Here is an 18944-nt window from a genome sequence, read left to right as displayed (position 1 = left end):
TACCGTTTGGTATGTTTTCTTCCATGATCTTGTTTGATTCTTAAGCTGGTCAACAATTTTTTATTGACTGCGTCTTCATTGAACTTATTGACACATTCCATATATACCCTCATACTTCCAAACCCCATTGGGCAACTTGTTCCCTATATTGACCTACTCAACCAAGAGATCGAGCATTTTGTTGTCTTCTTCGAAGGTCCAAATGTCATATGATCAAGCACTTGGTTATCTTCTTACAACTATTTATAATCTAAATCCGAGATGGTCCTCATGGAATTTTTTTTATCAGACAACCAATACCCATTACGGAAACAAAAACCAAAAAAACGAAAATACCATGTGGTGGATATTTATAAGACCCAAATCTCCTCACCACATGGCAAAATCATTTCATAGCACTTAAAATTTTTCAACAACATTCCAAAATTAATCAACTATTTCTATTGCAGGTGCACTAAACAATGCAAAAACACACACATATCAAGTTCAAATTCATCGAACACCCTTGGTAAAGCCCCATGTGACTGCGCAATCACTACGAACTATACCTTGTCAGTGATGGGGGTCTGGTTTCGTTGGCTAATGGACGCCAGGGTAGGCGACTCAACCTTGTTTGAATTGGACTAAACATCCCAAACCCTAAACCATAAACCCTATCACCCCAAAATCAAGAACCCTATTTTTTTAAACACTAAACCAAAAGAATAAACCCTAAACCCTAAACCCTTAAATACCAAGCATTAAACCCAAAATACACTAAACCCTAACCCTAATCCCAAAATTAAACCCTACAAAGAAGAAATTGAACCATAAATATCATAAACCCTAATCCTAAATCCCCAAATTACGCACAAAAATTAAAATTAAATCAAATACATCACTAAAATAATAAAAAAAATAAGGTTTTAGGTTTAACTAAGAAAATTTTGGAAAAACCGATGGCGAAGGGTGAAATCGAAGCCGAATGGGGAAATCGAAGCCAAATGGGGAAATTGAAGCTGAATCTAAGTAGAATAGAAGAAATCGACGCCGAAAAGTTAAAAATCGAGGAGGGAGAAGAGAGGGTGAAGAGAGGGAGGCCGAGAGGGATAGGAGTGAGAGAGAAGCGAGTGGGAGGCCAAAAGGAAGAGCTAGTGCGAGGGGGAGAGAGGGAGGCTGAGAGGATGTTCACAACGAGAGGGAGAAGGGAAAGCGATGCCGTCGATAGAGAGAAGGGAGAAGCGAGAGGGAGTAAGGAGAACGGAGATGACTGCAGAGAGAGTGAAGAAAAAATTTGAGGAGGAAAAAATGACGAGAGATGCAGGAGACTAAGAGAGCGAGAGAGACCAAAAAAAGAAAAAAACGACGAGGGTTCGAATCGTGGTGCTAGAGTCATCTGGATGATTCACAATATGCTACAAAACCAGATTCCCGAAATTACTCTGTGGAGGTGATTTTTGGATTCATCTTTGTCATCTACATGACTTGAACTCTAGTGCTCCACTAACGGCGTTAGGAGATGAACCAAGTAATGCGGTTGAAGTTCATCTTTTGCGACTGAAGTTGACTAAATTGGATAAATCATAAGTTTCAATGCGTGCTGTTAATGGTAGAAATAGAAATTGCTAAAGTCTCCAAGGGAATGAAAATGCCAAACATGTTATAAAATATGATGATAAAGCCTACTCAATCTCTAGTACGAGTTTTCATAGGATCTGTATTAGTGAAGCAAAGGAAGATTCCAATACAAACTAGAAGCAGGTAAGAGAGTAGAAATTCTATGAAGAAGTGTAACCAGTTACAGGTATAAAAATGCATACAGGTTGTATCCAATAAACTAGAGAATATTCCAACCAACCATAAAACATGTAGTCCAATTACGTGCCTATATTACGTTAAAACTTTTTTTCCATTATTAACCACAACCCTCCGTCAAAAATCTTGCATATGGAGAATTTGGATGGAAGCTCACACACAAGTAGTTTCTCTAATACTATATGAAAGTACAAAGCATATATTACCTACAGGTCAAATGGAGTTTACCTGGTGCAAGAGTTGTTTCCTGGTCTTTGGTGGAATGTAATATGATAGTTCCATAAAGAACAATAATAAATCCACGCAGCTCCGAAGCTATCCTACTCACATTTTGACCAGACCAATCCTGACCCAGCATAGAAAGAAAATCAAGCCCACGACTCCAAAGAAAATGAATCTAAAAAATCAGTACTATTCTAGAAAGAACACTTCATGTTGACAAAATAAAGAAAACCTTACCTTAAACATTATCGCACTTGCAACTATTGTTAGAGTAGTAAACATTACATAGTAAATTGGAGAAACAATTGCAGCGTTGAAGAAAAACAAAATATAGATGATAGAATATCAAATAACACAAGTTTCTTTGTAGATTGTCATTTCCATCAATAGTAACATCATCCTGGAATTTGCAAGAACATTGTTGTGTCAGTTCATCCTCATCTTTGAAGAAAAACAAAATCCCAACTCATCTTCATTGATACATGCAAATGGTGATCGAGATTGCTAATCTCATCAGACTTCAAATTCATGAAATTCAACATCAAACTATAAATGAACAAACAAATATAATAACTAATCACAGTTTCTACAAATAGCTATCAAAGAAAAGATGATGAGCAAAAGTTCATATAACGGCTGGAAGCACATATTAAGAGATTAAGAACATCTGATTAATTGCTTTTCCTTAAGAATACCATAACAGAAGATAGGCTTACCTTTTGAAATTTTGGGAAAACCAAAACCGAATTGAAGAAATTGATGCTAAAATGTCAAAAATAGAAGAAAATTAAAATCAAAAGGAGGGAAATTGAACCAAATTGGGAGGTATTTCAGGGGGAAAGAGAATAGCGATAGGGAGAAGGGAGTGGGAGGCCAAGAGGGATGAGAGAGGAGGAGAAACGAGTGGGAGGCCGAGAGGGAGAGCGAGTGCAAGAGAGAGAGTGAGGCGGAGAGGACATTCGCAACGAGAGGGAGAAGGGAAAGGGAGGCCGAGAGGGAGGAAAAAAATTTAAGAGGAAGAAGAGACGAGGGTTCAAGTCATCCCGCCCGCTTCATCTGGATCATTCACAATATACTACAAAATTCAGATTCCATAAATTAAACCATGGAGATGATTTTTGGATTCATCTGATTCATCAATATGAATCAGACATTGGTGCTCCACTAACGATGTTAGGAGATGAATTGAGTAATATTAGGAGATGAACTGAGTAATGTGGACTCTCCATGGCTTAAAATGGATGAACATATTAATTTTTAACTTTGCACTTTTTTTGATTAACTTTATTATGTTTTCTTACAGCTACTGAAGAAGCAATCTGCTTGTCAAATAGCAAAAAAAGCATCACCTACAGAGCATCTTCTCCTGACATTGCAACAGGTAAGTTATTGGTTCAAGTACGCAAAGATCTAGGGATAACAAAGTACAAGTCTTTTGTATGCCTAACAAATGTTGATGTTAGGAGCTGTCTGTAAATAGGTCAAAGGCTTATTCCAATTTTCCATGTACTTTACCTGTCTCAATTTTCTAAGGCATGGGTGATTACTAGGTTTGCTTGTCTGATGATTCAAGCATTTGTGGTATTTCTTCTTTTATTGGAGAAGATTTTGAAGTTCTTATATAATCTACATCAGTAGTCACCTGGGTTTGGTAGATAACAATTTATTATGAAATAAATGTTCTACTATAATGATTTGATGACTGGACATAGATTAAGAGTTGACTTTGTAAAGTCTGAATTAACGTGACATTCCCTTATTGGAATTCCTTCTTTTGGGCCAAATCTTGTGAAACAGTGAGTGCTGCTAGTGTGGTTGATCGCTTGCATGTCTTCATAGAAAGTAAAAAGGTTTATCTCATGCTTTAAGAGGTTTAAATTTGATACTCCATCATTAGGTCTTCTTATTATAATTTAATTTAGTTTATTATTTTTTTTAATTTCTTGAAAAGGCATTGATAAATGGGAAAAGAGACCATAAGGGATAGGAAGAACACCCCAAGACTGCTACACCTTCAACACAAGACAAAATATAAAAATAGAATATCCAAAGATGGTATTGTATTTTGCTTTTTGAATTGCTACCTCCTAGCAAGAGAGTATTTTGTAGCTTGAGGTATATTTAACTTACTTAAAATGGAGCGTGTAGCAATTTTGTAACTAAGTTGTTTCATAGTTTGAAAATGTAAAATTTGGCGATATAGTATAATGTTTTGGAGGACTCTTATATGTGACAACCAACTGCCATTCTTAGACAGAGTTTTGAAGTTTCTGTGAAGGAGTTGGACACTCTAATTTCTCTCCTTCAAGAGAAAAAGAAGAAAATTGAGCAAAAAGAGGGAGAGACTAATATGCAGATATTGCATAATTATATACGCATGGAGCATTACATGGATTTATTTGAAGATGAAGAACATGATTCAAGTGATGATTCTGGTGGTGAACATTGTGAAGATAACAATGTAAATGAAGATGAAGAGAGTGATTGTGGTGATGAATTTGAGGATGATGTGGACACTCAAAGAAGTACTCAGAGGGAGTTTGCAATACAATCTGCAAGAACATCATATTTTCAAGATGTATTAGCAATTCAGATGTGACAATATTTTTGACTATTATGGTTTAATGAAATTACATAGCTTTTTTGTATTTTGTATGTACAATTGTAGGCTTTTTATACTAAATATTAGATTGAGTCATATTTGTGCTATTTTTATTTTTATTTTTACGTTGGATAATGATTAGTTTAAGAGAGGATTTAAAAAAATTTTAAATAATAATTAATTAAGTATTTTGATATTGTAAAAGTAAGTATTTTACAAAAAAATTATTTTTTATATATTTAGTTAATAAATTAATATTATTTTGATATTACTAATAGACTAACTTTATATAGGGGGTTAGTCAACTTGAATTAGGAGATGAACTTCAGTTGTATTACTCAGTTCATCTCATGATGTCATTAGTGGAACACTAGTGTTCAATTCATGTTGATGAATCAGATGGATCAGAAGATAACACCCACGGTTTAATTTCGGGATTTCGGATACCGTAGTATATTGCAAATCATCTGGATGAAGTGAGCGGGACATATTGCGTCATGCCAAATTTTTTTTCTATCTCTCCCTCTTGCTTCTCCCTTTCTCTTCTCCCTCTCGACCTCGCTCTCTTCTCCCTCTCGGTCTTCCCCGACGTCTCCGTCGCAATACGTCATTGTACCTTCTGGCCTCCCGACGGCAAACATCATCTCTGTCGCATCACTACCTCCATCGCAACCCTGACAGAGCCTCCAACGCCACCTCCGTTGCAGAGTCTTCGTCACAGCCCTCATAATCCCCCCCGGGGCTGCCTCTGTCGCAGAGCCCTTGCTGCAAAGCCATGAAGAAGAAGACGCTGATTTAATTTTTCCTAAGTTGGGATAAATTAAACCACTGGTTCTGTCCGAGTCTCGGATCGGACCCTCCCAAGTTTTGCCAAGTTAATCCGGGTCAACTCGTTTAAAAAAAATTAACCCATTTTTATAATTAATAAAACCAATGCTTTTAAATTTAACGGAAAAATAATATTAATTAATAATATATAAAAATATATAGTGTGTTAAAGTTAGCATTTGATCAATTTTTTTTTGTTTAACCATTCCTTTTTATGTTAAAGTATATCATATGTTGTTAATAAATTAATAACTTAATTTATTATATTTGTTTATGTTATTTTTAACTTTATTTATTTATAATTAATCAAGTGCACAATTAATTGGCTCACGTTATTATTGTATTAATGTACAATAAATTGTAATCATTAAATAAAATAATATTTAATTTAATTAGTTAGTAAATAAATATATTTTAATTATACATTAAATTACTTATTCGTGTAGTGTGTAAATGGAAATGAAAGGAGAAGAACGGGAGGGTTACAGAGCGAGCGAGAGCAAGTGAAAGTAAATTTTGAAGTCACTTTTGCGCATTTGTCATAAGAACGAGGGCACGTGAATTTTTCGAGTCACTTTTATTAGTGTAACACTTTCATGTCAACTTGTCCTGCACACTAATAGGGCTTTTTACTAGATATCATTTAATTTCAACTTTGAGTTTTTTACCCAGGTATAGGGATTGCTTTGTCATCCTTCTAGCTTCACCCTAAATAGGTTGGGCAAGTCTAACCCCCATCCAACCTGACCTGCCCCTTTGAAAAATTGAATCAATTTCAAAGTCAAAAAACTAAAGATTAAAAATCATACATGAATATCACAAAACTAAGCATATATTTGGGATTTATGACATGTATTTTGTCTTCAAGTATCATGATATTTACAATCCTTTCTTACTATTCTTCCACAAGTAATATTAGACTTGACAAAGTAACATAATGGTAATTCGACATATTAGTAAGATTTTTTTGTTAGGGATTAGGAACCAACTTTGGCTTGTTAACACTCAGGTTGGATCTATCAAGTCAAGTTAGCTCAAACTGTAGACTTTGTTGGACCCGATGCATGTCAAAGGGTACTAGCCTAAACTAGAAGGGACAAGTTTTCCTGGTCAACTTGTAAGTCAAAAAGCATTCATATTAGTATGTCGTTGTTATCTTTTTGAACGAGACTAATTGCATGTGAAAGTCATAGGTGAAACATTCAATCACATGCTAGCACGAGGCATGCTCACCACCAAAAGGGTAGGCATCCTCCTTCAATGCAAACATTTTTATGTTTTTCCCTTTTTTAATTATAGCAAAGAGGGTTGGAAGCTTGAGGTAGAACTCTCTCTCTCTCTCTCTCTGGTCTTTGTTTTCTCTACCTCAAGGGATAAAGGTGGGAGAAGGTGGAATGACTTGGGTCTGTTCTTACAAGTAGAGAAGAGAGTACATGGAAGGTGGGCTACCCCCTCCCACCTTCTCTCACTATGATAATGAAATATACTAAAAAATCAATGATAGGTGGAAGGAGGGTGTATAGGGCACAACCCTGCAGTCTCTCCTCTCCATTTTGAGTAGGAGGGGATTGAGGGGCACAAAGATGCGCCTTTGGTCTCTCACCTCCCTACTTCTTGCCAATGGTGATGAAGAAAACTAAACAAAAATTCTTGGGATATACAGGTAGCATTGTCAACTTGATTACACCTTATAGCATGCAAGGATTCAGCTTGAATTAGTTAAAACATATATTGTTTCAATTCATAAAACACATTTTTCTACCTAGTTGAGACAAAAATATCTTAACCAAGTGGAGTCGAACATTAGGGTCATGATATAGTGATGGTAACGAGTTAGGTTAGGTCAGGTTGCATTTTGAGCAATTCAACTTTGTCCTACCACCCCTTCTCTGCATATTTCACAGAATCTTCTATAATACTATAATAAATATAAGATTTATCTAAACAAGGTAAGGATTTTTCTTTACATTAGTTTTTTTAATAGTATATATTTTATTTTCAAATATTTGTCTATATATTAAGTAAACTAACGGGGGGTCGAGAGGAAATCGGAGTTTTTTAAGTTGGCAACTCCTCATTACCCCTAAGACTCTAAGCAAACAAGAGAAGGGAGAAATTCAAGAGAGAAACTCAAATATAAGAGTAATTCGTTCTATTCGATGTTAGAGTAGTCTATTTTGTTTTAGCATGGAAGCAAGCACAAAATTTTAGGGCTAAAAAAGAGAGATTTAGAAAGAAGTTGGGGATTAGAGGATGAAAAATGAGAGTTGATCAGGGTTCTCTCAAACAGGAAGAAGGGGAAAAGAGATGAAGAGATTTGCATTAAAAATTGATGAAATGAGTATGGCATAATGGGCGGAGCTCTCAAGGGTATTATGTGAAAATTTGTTCAAGGGTCTTGTTCCTTCTACTGCTACAATGGAGAGAAGAAGAAGGTTCATGCATTTTATTGACAAATGCGAAGAATTCAATTCCACTCTTTGCCCTCTTTCCCTACAATATTTTTAGTTAACATGTGTATTTAGGTTTTCTTGGTTTGGAATTTGGATCCTGTTGGAATGACTTGTCTTTAATATGCATGTTGCGCCTACAGGTCTCAAATTCAAGTCCCGCTCCCCCCGTTTGTTTCATCACCACATAGGTGGGACTTTGTCTTTGGCCGTCCCCGTATGGGTGGGATTGTGCATTTGCATTTGTATACGGGTGTTGCCCGTGCGGGGGAGTGTTGGAATGACTTGTCTTTAATATGCATGTTGCACCTTCGCTAACAGACCGGTCTTTTGGCGCAATGGTTAGTAACAGATCCCAGATACAAAACAACAAGAACAATGGTGGGTTTCTCTTTTGCTTGAAGATGGAGTAATCATGTGCTTCTTTTAATAGTTTTTAATTTTTATAGTTCCTTTCCTTTTTTGTTCATCACAAAATTTCGTTTTTACTTTGTTAATTCTATTTTCATAAACTTTGTTATCTTCTGACTTCATCCTTGGTCTTCATCTACCAGGTTACGGAGAAAGCTGGATTTGGTAGAAGGCTATTCTAGAGACCAGTTTCATTGGGTAAATAGGAGTTTGTGGCTATGCAGTACCTTCGATGAACAATGTGGCATTGACACAGGCCAAATGAGCTTTAATTCTATAGATTATTTTGAGTTTTGATCAACTTAATTGTCACAATTTCCATAACTCATATTCGATTTCATTTTTTGGGTTTAGATTCATATAGAAGTATCTTTTGTGGATATTAGGCCATGAACCCACCTTGGTTAGTAGTGGCTCTATTTGGAATAATGTTATTCTTGATGCTTAGAATTGAACAAAATTATACAAGAGTAATACAAGAGTGACCAGTCATAAGAAATCCTTAGAGATTTTTGGAGTTGTGTCTCAGCATGAAACAAAATTATAATTATAAATTCATTAAGAAACCCATTGATGGAGAGAGCATATTACATTGTAACGGTGAAAAGCGGCTCAAGAAACCATGAGTCATAACATTTTTTCATTTTTTCTCACAAAATATAAGGAATAGTTGTTACGAATTAAACGCCCTAATTTCAAACTAACGAGATCAATAATAATCAACGCGGAAGAAAGAAAAAAAAAAGCACGAAAAAACAACAACAAGATTATACAGGTTCGCCTCAATGTAAGATTATGTCCAGTCTTCCGCCGCTGCAGTAATCCACTATGAAGATGAAATAATTTACAAGAGAGATCGCACACTTATAGGTGTTTTTCTCTAACCTCTCCGGCTGTAACTCGAGATGCTTCTCAGATTAAGAAAATTAATAAAACCCTAATAGCGGCACCCCTATTTTATAAAGAGAAAGTTAAGGCAACCGCGATACAAGAGTAAAATTCCCAAACTGCCCTTAATGAAATAACAGTTAATATATTGTGGACTGGGCAGGTCGATCCGCGACCAACTCAGCGTAGGACATTAATTAGGCTCCACAACTTAAAAATTACCTCATTATTAGAATGCCCCCTACTACCTTGTAAATCTCATCTCCCATCTCCCTACTCCTACGCACACAAAGTTCTTTCAACTTCCTCTAAAAATCTTTGGGTGCATTTGCTTTGTTCACAACTCTACTTCTAGTCAAACTCAACTGTATGCTCGAACATTTAAGTGCATCTTTCTTGGATATGTCAAAGAAAAAAAGGGATATGTTTGTTACCACTCTAGTACTTCACCAAACCGTTATTTCTGCACATGTAACCTTTTTTTTATGATCAACCATTCTAATCTAGCCAAAATTCACATTTTGATGGCTCAAGTGGCTTCTCAAGAGAAGGATGAATTGAGATTTACAAGTTAAGAGTTTAACTAAGGTGTGGAATGTAAAACATGCAATTAAAAAATTTCAAAGTAAAATTTAATCACATACCATAGGGAGACATAAAAATTTTTGTTATAGATGTTCTCCTATTAATATTCACCCTCCAATAACCCGTGCTTGAGAAATTCCACTATTTAAACTATAATAGTTAGAATTTATATCAAAGAGATTTTGGCGCTCTTTAAGCCATGTGTATGCATGCTTTTAAAAATACAATTTCTCCAAGAGATTGGTTAGATTCTAGGTCTACCTAGGCCATTTTTATCTAGATTACAATAGGTTCTAAATGAACCTTTCACAAAAGGAAAATCAAAAGAAAGGTAAAAACCACTTACACCCTTTCACTTGGAGAGTACCTTCTCTATCGTTGCAGCATAATGTGAGTATGAAGCTTCTCTAATACAAATACAAGGGAGGGTGGAGGAAAGAGTATAATTTTTTTTGCAAGGGAATTACTCTCTTTCACTCAAAAGCATTTTGAGAAGTATTTGCAACACTTTGAGAATAAAGGTTTGAAGATTTGCCAATAAAGTCTCATTAACTTCTCTATGAGATGTTTGGTGGGGGTATTTATAACTTCCCTAAGCCATACTAGCTGCTTTTTACCAATTTTTCAAAAGTAAGTGTTTAGATTGATCGATCACTATAAAATGATTGATCGATCAATCGTGTGTAACAACTATTTTTCTATCAGAAAGTGACTTAGTGATCAATGGTATGATCGATCACTATATTTTCTTTGGGTATGACATTTTAAGTTTATTGATCATTGCCAAGGTATGATCGATCAATCAGAGTTCCCTTTGGCAGTGCAATGCAAGTTTGATCGATCAATGAGCTCTCTATAATGGATCATGTTATATGTCCCTAACTGGTAAGATTCTGTCTGATTTATCAATAGTATTGGATGATCGATCATTTGATGTAAAATTTGGTTGTCTGGATAGTATTGATCAATCAATCCAAGTGGGATGATCGATCATGCTTTATAACATGAAATGGCCATGTTCTGGATGATCTATCAATTGACTTAGGTTGATCGATCATGCTTTATAAACTTGGTATGTACACTTCAAGATTGGATGCTTTATAAACAAGTTATGAGGCTGAAATCGTTCTTCTTGGTTCAGAATTACTTTCCTCTGTCTCTCATTTTATTTTTAGTTTCCATTTTCATAGAACTCCATGCTTAGCTATTCGAAATGCCATGATTTTCTCGTTCAGGAATTTGTTTCCCTTTTTCTGGTTCGAAATTTGTCCACTGTATTCCCATTTTGATTCCTCAACCTTGTATGGTCACTTCCTTTGACTTATCGAAATGCATCAAAGAGATGATTAGGTAACTCACACGAGCCCTCTCTTTTCCGAATCTGTCTGTTAATGTCATGCCCATCAATTGTTTGATGAAATTGCTCTCTTTCTAGGGTTGTTTGTTTCCTATTTCTCATTTTTCTTCTCTATTCCTTATAGTTTGGGCAGTAGTTGTTCTCTGTAGATTTTCACTATTAACACTATTTGTGGCAAGTGTATATTTGCAAGAGTTCTTGAAGTGCCTCCATATTTACAACACAAAAATTATATCTTTGTCAGAATTGTAGACTTTGGTTTGCTCTCTACCTACCTATCCACAACTTATTCACCAAAACAACCATTACTTCAGGAATCTGTTTTGTATTATGTGGTCATTTTACTGAGTGTATGGCTTCCCTTGCCCTATGTAAATTTGGACTTTCTATTTGTGTTGATCCCAATACAGTTGTATGATGACTTGCAAAATCACTATTTTTTCTTACCTAGAATATTGTCTTTGTGAATTGAATACTTAGACAAGCTGCTCCTAAACCATTTATGTAATTTGCTCTTCTTGGTTGTTTTCTCTACTTGGCCACCCGATAGTTGAACATTCTTTAAAATCACTTCAATATTTCATTGATTATGAAGGCAAAAATGGTGTTCGTAGCAAGATTCTGGAACGGGAAGTTTCCTCTCACAGAACATAATGGCAGCATGTATATTTGACATGCAATTTACTTATATACTTAATGGATGGGAGAGATCAACACTTGATACCCGTGCTTTAAAGTCAACATTAACCAGACGAGGTAAACTTCTTGTTGTTGAAGGTAAATGTCACTTCTCTCTCTAGTCTATTTTAATTTATTATTATTTTTATTATTTTATGATAGATATATATTTTATTGTTAGCAAATATTATTTGGTAGATGCTGGTTATGCAAATCTTCTAGGGTTTTTGGCTCCCTATCGAGGGACTCATTATCACTTGCAGGAATTTGGAGATAATACTCATACAAATGAAAGAGAATTATTTAACTGAAGACACTCATATTTATGAAATACTATCGAGCGTATATTTGGGGCTTTAAAAGCTCGTTTTAAGATATTAAAAAAGGTTTCTCCTTTTGATTTTGATGTCCAGGTAAAAATTGTAATTGTTTGCTGTATATTGCATAATTATATACGCATGGAGGCTTACATGATTTATTTGAAGATGAAGAACATGATTAAGTGAATATTCTATTGGAGAACATTGTGAAGATAACATTGCAAATGAAAATGAAGACAATTATAGTGGTGATGATTTTGTGGATGATTTGGACACTCAAAGAAGTACGTAGAGGGAATTTGCAGTCCAATTTGCAAGAGCATCGTATTTTCGAAGTATATTAACAATTAAGATGTGGCAAAATTATTGACTATTATGTTTTAATGACATTAAATATATTTTTGGTTGTATTTTGTATGTACAGTTGTAGGCTTTTTATATTGAATAGGTGATTAAGTTATATTTGTGTTATTTTTATTTTTATTATTACGTTGTTTACGAAGTACGTTGGATAATAAATAGTTTAAGAGTTAGAACTTAAACATTTTTAATATAATAATTACATTATTTTTTTATATTATAAAAGTAAGTATTTTTGTAAATATTTTACTTTTTATATATTAATAGTATAAAAGTAAGCATTTGTTTAATTATTATATTTAATATATTTAATTAATTAACTAATATTAATTTAATTTTCAAAAGTCAAATATATCAAAATATTTTATTAATAAATAATCTATACTTTCTCTTGTGTACACTAACACAAATGAATAGTTTATACTGCATTTTACATAACATCAAGTAACACAAATGAATACTTCACACTTCAATTTTTATTGCGCTGACACTAGGGGTGGCATCGAGCCGAGTCGAGCCCGAACCTGCTTATGTTCGAGCCGAACTTGATTTAAATACTTCGAGCTGAGCTTCGAGTCGAGCCTCATCTCGAGCCTAAAATTGTTATCGAGCTTGAGCCCAACGAGTTCAAGCTGAGCTCGAGCCTCAACATACATTTAAAACTTTTCAAAAATAATATATATCGAATAAAATGTATATAAAATTATGCATACATTTTACATGAAATTGGGCATAACCTCTACTTAAAATTGAGCATAATCTATATATATAATACTTGTATAAAATTCGGCATGACCTCTACTTAAAATTGGGTATAATCAATATACATAATACCTGCATAAACACTCCATAAAATTATCTATACATTCCATAAACACTCCATGAAATTGTTTATATACTCCATAAAATAGTCTAAATACTCCATACACTATATAACATTATAAATAAACTCCATATAATAATCAAACACAACAAAATTAAATAAAATATCACTATCAATTTACAATCACCCAAATAAAAACTATAAATCCTTTAAATAAAATCCTATTACTATTTGAGACTTACCAGAAAATTACAAAAAATATTTTAAATTTTTCTTAGGAAAGTTAAATGGACCTCTTATTGCATTTTCTAAGGAAATAAATAAAAATTAATAATTAATCTAATATATTATTATACTTATCGATAAATTTTTAATCACATAAAATGTCAAACACAAAATTGCTAAGAAAATTACCTCATACTCAAAGTATTATATCATCAACTGTCAAATACTTATTCAAAACTTTTCTATATGGTTTTCTAACCTATCTTGGCAAGAAAATCTTACCTAGAAAATTATATAATTTTCTAAAAATAATTTATAATTAGAAAAATATTTTTAAAAAAACATGAGGCACTAATGGTCCTTATATTTATACTAAAAATGTCTTTTCAACATTTATTAAAAAACCACTAATAGTCTCTAGAAACGTATTTCTACTAAAATATCATTTCAATTTCTTTAAGAGCCATGAGGAAGGGACAAAGAGTTTTTTTTTTCCTTGTTTATAATCTTGCACGTAGGGGTGGCTTTGAATAAATTATATATAAAATTATGCATATATTTTTAAAAAATATAATGATAAGGGAGGTTCAGGATTGAATTTCTATAATGGATTGCACCAATATTAATCTTTTTTACTCCAGTTGTTGTCTAGCTTGTTTTATAATTTTTGAATCTGGCCATAATTTATTATGGGCTCCTTAGTGCCCCTAGATGAAAATTTATATTCTTGGAAAAACTAAAAATATTTTTCCTATGGTACATATTCCCAAAAAAACCTTTAAATAAAATTTTATTGACTTATTAGAAAATTACAAGAAATATTTTAAAATTTTCTTAGGAAAGTTAAATGGACCTTTTATTGCCTCTTCTAAGGAAATAAATAAAAATTAATAATCAAACTAATATATTATTATATTTATCGATAAAATTTTTAATTATATAAAATATCAAAGACAAAATTGCAATGAAAATTGCTTCATGCTAAAAGTATTAGAACATCAATTGTTAAATACTTATTCAAAAAAATTTTATATAGTTTTCTACCCCATCTTGGTACGAAAATCTTATTTAGAAAATTATATGATTTTTAATAAAAAAATAATTAAAAAAATGTTTAAAAAAACTAGAGACACTAATAGTTTATAGAAACTTATTTCTATAATTTTGTTTTTAATTTTTTCGAGTGGAAAAAGTTTTTTTTTTTTACTTTATGATCTCGCACGTGCGAGATCATCTTCACGCGAGGAGGGGGGAGATTATTTCTCCCCTGAACTTAGGTTTTGGGTTTTCGCCGAGATGACGCCGAGGGAAGGGGGTTACGGCGCCGAGAAGGACCTGTCGTCAGGGATGACGACTGCGACGACGGAAACAGAGGCAATGACGAGGAGAGGAAGAAATCGAACGGACGACCACAGAGGCGGCTGGCGAGCAGCTGCGACGGCGGTAGAGACGGCCGGCGAACAACTGTGACGATAGTAGAGGCGGTGATAACAGTCGACAGGAGGGGCTCAGCGGTGACGAGGGGAGAAATTTTTTTCCCCCCCTCGCTCTCGATCCCGCTCCCTCTCCCGTTCCCCAGCTCTCGATCCTGATCCCAATACCAATCCGATTCACCTCAAGCCGGCTTGCGAGCCAACGAACCGAATTTGGCTTCGGTCGAGTTCGACTCATTAAGGTAACGAATCGAACCGAGCCGGCTCGGTTCAAAGCACCCCTCACGTGAGCACATTGAACTTCAATTTTTATTGCGCTGATACAAACACTTTGAGCTTCAATTTTGGGTAACTTCGTAATACAAAACGATATAGGGTTTCCACGTCGCATCAGCCTGACATCTTGCTATAAAGCCCCTCGTCGATCATTTACCACTTTCCCGGAAGCCCCTGAGAAGTGAGATCAATTTCTCGGCGACCTTTTCGAAGGTTTATATTCCATTCCATTTCGCATATTTCATTTTGTTTTGTTCTAATTATATTTGCATTCCCGCTTCGAGGGTGCTGGTTACCGCTGAAATGACATTACGTTTCCTTTAGAGTTTGTTTGCAAATTGGAGCTCTACTATTTGGTCTGGTAGATCTGTTTGCCATGATTCTTTTGTGTGCCGATCGAATGGGGTGTGTATTGTATGTCAGATCTACTCACTGTTTAAGTTACCGTGTAACTGTTTGTAATGGTTCTTATATCTCCGATGGGTAGATTCATGTTGCATCCGTTGTGTGATGGCTTGGTTTGAGTTGATTCTTGAGATTAGCCCCAATCTACATGACGATGTTGATGGTAAGAGAGTAGAGACCTTTCCGACTGCAGTCGAGAAATAAGGATAATAAATTTCTTTATACTTGCTTAAATTCACTGTATGTTTCACTTTCTATTGAAATGCTGCTGACACTGTCGTTTGTATATATAACTAATTTGCACAACTAGTGATAAAGGTTGATGCAAACTCATAATTCGCATTTATTGATGAAGCGTACTTTGACTCAAATAGAACATCCTATACTGGTGATTCTTAGGGACCATAAACAATTTTTTTTACTTAATTCGACCGTTTACGTTAGTTGATGATGAACTTTGGAATTCTATGGTGTAATAAAAAGCTTTTGTGAAGATTGGTCCTCTCAGTAATTCAATTTATCTCTTGTGCTGTCATGGTTATATTGATCATGTTCGCTTCTGTGGGTTACTTGAATGCTTACACTGATGAAAATTTTCAGTTGTATGTCAATGGTTTGACTCGAATTGATTTTCCCTCGATTTAGTGCACACTAGATTTTTTTATCAGGTCGTTTTTCCTTTTGCTTACTGAGCTACGAAATTGCATTTCAAAAGAATTAACCCTGTTGAAGTATTTCTGGTGATGTGTGTTTTCAGGTCCTTCTTTCAACTTTTTGGTTTATAAATTGAGATTTTTAGTTAATGTTACCTTTTGGTATTTTCTCATTTCTTTAGGTCCACAAGCAACTGGTTCTATGTGCGTATTAATTTTATGTTGCAATTTGTAGCTTTATATCTCAAAAGACTTCAGTTCCAGGCATTTTTATTTTGATTTGTTGCTAAAGATCTGATACAGTACTAAAAAAGCTGTGGTTATTTTGATGCAGGTCACCGCCGTGAATTATCGAAATGGCGGATAGATCATATAGTCCATCTGTTTATGAGAAGATACACACTCACTCTCATCTTTTTTCAAGACTATCTCCTAACCTGCATGCTAGAAATGCAGGCCTCCGCAACCTCTCTGGTGCTGAATACATGAATGGAGGCCTCCAAACCTCCTTGATTAGTGAAGCCAATGGGCCACTTAGCATGCCTTTCCTCTCACATTCATCCCCAGTGTTTGTCCATGCACCTTCTGAAAAAGGTGCTAATACTTTCCTTATTGATTTTCTTATGGGAGGTGTTTCTGCTGCTGTCTCAAAAACAGCAGCTGCACCAATTGAGCGGGTGAAGCTCTTGATCCAGAATCAGGATGAAATGATCAAAGCTGGCAGGCTCTCTGAACCCTACAAGGGCATTGGAGATTGCTTTGCAAGAACAATCAAGGATGAGGGTTTCATCTCTTTGTGGAGGGGAAACACAGCCAATGTTATCCGTTACTTCCCCACCCAGGTTTGTCTATGGATATAATGCAATTATATTTAGCTCCTTGCCTTAATGTTTCCATTTCAGAAAAAAAATATTATGCTACATCTTAATTCTTCTGTTCCTTCACACGAATCTACCTTGTACATTCTAGGCCCTTAATTTTGCTTTTAAGGATTACTTCAAGAGACTCTTCAATTTCAAGAAAGATAGAGATGGATACTGGAAATGGTTTGCTGGTAACTTGGCATCAGGAGGATGCGCCGGTGCTTCTTCCCTCCTTTTTGTCTATTCACTTGATTATGCTCGAACCCGTCTAGCCAATGATGCTAAGGCTGCCAAGAAGGGAGGTGGGAGACAGTTCAATGGTCTTATTGATGTCTACAGAAAGACACTTAAATCAGATGGCATTGCTGGTCTGTATCGTGGTTTTAACATCTCCTGTGTTGGGATTATTGTCTACCGTGGACTCTACTTTGGAATGTACGATTCCCTTAAGCCTGTGGTTCTGGTTGGTGAGCTACAGGTCAGTTGAACGTGCCTTAGACAAGTGAGTGCGCCTAAAAACTATTGACTTGCTTACATGCTTACATTCAAGTATTCCCTCTGTGTGGTGGCATCTACAGGATAGTTTCCTTGCAAGTTTCTTACTGGGTTGGGGGATCACAATCGGAGCTGGGTTGGCTTCTTACCCAATTGACACTGTTCGAAGAAGGATGATGATGACATCTGGTGAAGCTGTGAAGTACAAAAGCTCCTTGGACGCTTTCTCCCAGATTCTGAAGAATGAAGGGGCCAAGTCCCTTTTCAAGGGTGCTGGTGCCAACATTCTTCGTGCTGTTGCAGGTGCCGGTGTCTTAGCTGGTTACGATAAGTTACAGTTGGTCGTCTTGGGTAAGAAGTATGGGTCTGGCGGCGGCTAAGGTGATGATGTGAGAGTAAACTAAGGCAATTACTCTTTTAGTTTTGCGTCTTTTGCTGCATCTTTTCTAGTTTGTGGACAAAGATGAGACATGACGTTTTGTTGTGTTTGTTTTCCTAATTCTTGAAGGGGCGGCGTAGTGGTAGAGTTCGGTCAATAGTGTGTAGTGTAGTGAAGAATCTGCAACATTGGTTGAAGAAGAGAAGGTTACATTTATGGCTGCTTTTATATTTTAAACCAAGTATAAAAGATTATATTACAAAAATTATATATGCGTATTTTTGTGCAAACAGTGGAGAGCTTGTGTACATATTTTTATCAGCTTTCTCCCTTCTCTTGACAGTGAGCAGACATCAGCCACCTTGGAATATCAGGTGCGTTTCCTGCCTTCTACCTTGGTTGTACTGTTCGTCTGGTTGTGTTTTATCTATACAAGACGAACAATTGTCGTTTTTGGGCTTTTTACATGTTAATTTATGAGCAGGACAACTTTTATTTCATTTTGTGATAATTTTTTTTTTTACTCTGACACTCTTTCAAAAGAAGTGAAAATTTTATTAATATATTAGACGTCTTCTTGGAACAAAAAAGCGGGGGGGCTGACCCTGTTCATACCTTCGGCATGCCGGTGTTGCGCACCCAAATAATCATCAAATCCTTAATTAAAAAACATATAAAATAACAAGTGTCAAGGTCGATTGAAATTAAGTATTCCTATCTATAAAAAAAACTCTTTTCGCATCCTGCATATGTTTGATTCATTCTATCGTGCAATATGGACTTTCAGTTACCATGTATCATCAAAAAGTAAATCATTAATATGGTGTTCAACATAAAGAATTTCCCTCTACGATATTAACAAGTGACTGCGATCGAGTTGCTTACCAGATCCATAAA

General features: G+C 35.2%; 1 protein-coding gene across 9 annotated transcripts; it reads left to right on the top strand.

Annotated features, from left to right (window-relative positions):
* Positions 1–15334: 15334 nt before the first annotated feature.
* On the top strand, positions 15335–18622 carry LOC137953329 (ADP,ATP carrier protein 1, mitochondrial-like). Of its 9 annotated transcripts, none has more exons than XR_011112371.1 (6): positions 15335–15465; positions 16645–17152; positions 17280–17651; positions 17752–18049; positions 18177–18253; positions 18391–18622. XR_011112371.1 is itself a non-coding variant. In XM_068800683.1 (5 exons), the coding sequence occupies exons 2-4, from the start codon at positions 16667–16669 to the stop codon at positions 18046–18048; spliced, it is 1155 nt and encodes a 384-aa protein (XP_068656784.1). In that variant the 5' UTR covers positions 15335–15465; positions 16645–16666; the 3' UTR covers position 18049; positions 18177–18337. The 9 variants fall into 9 exon arrangements, 3 of the variants coding, with proteins under 3 accessions (XP_068656784.1, XP_068656783.1, XP_068656782.1); XR_011112372.1 differs by having other exon boundaries at positions 17752–18057; XR_011112373.1 differs by having other exon boundaries at positions 17752–18057; positions 18341–18622.
* Positions 18623–18944: the final 322 nt, after the last annotated feature.

Source organism: Aristolochia californica, unplaced genomic scaffold (assembly GCF_029961685.1).
Source record: "Aristolochia californica isolate CCGP_79_NKW_82.1479 unplaced genomic scaffold, dmAriCali1.0.hap1 SCAF_16, whole genome shotgun sequence".
NCBI classification, from domain to species: Eukaryota; Viridiplantae; Streptophyta; class Magnoliopsida; order Piperales; family Aristolochiaceae; genus Aristolochia; species Aristolochia californica.
Note: the sequence above shows the minus strand (reverse complement) of the source record. Positions and strands in the feature narration are given on the sequence as shown.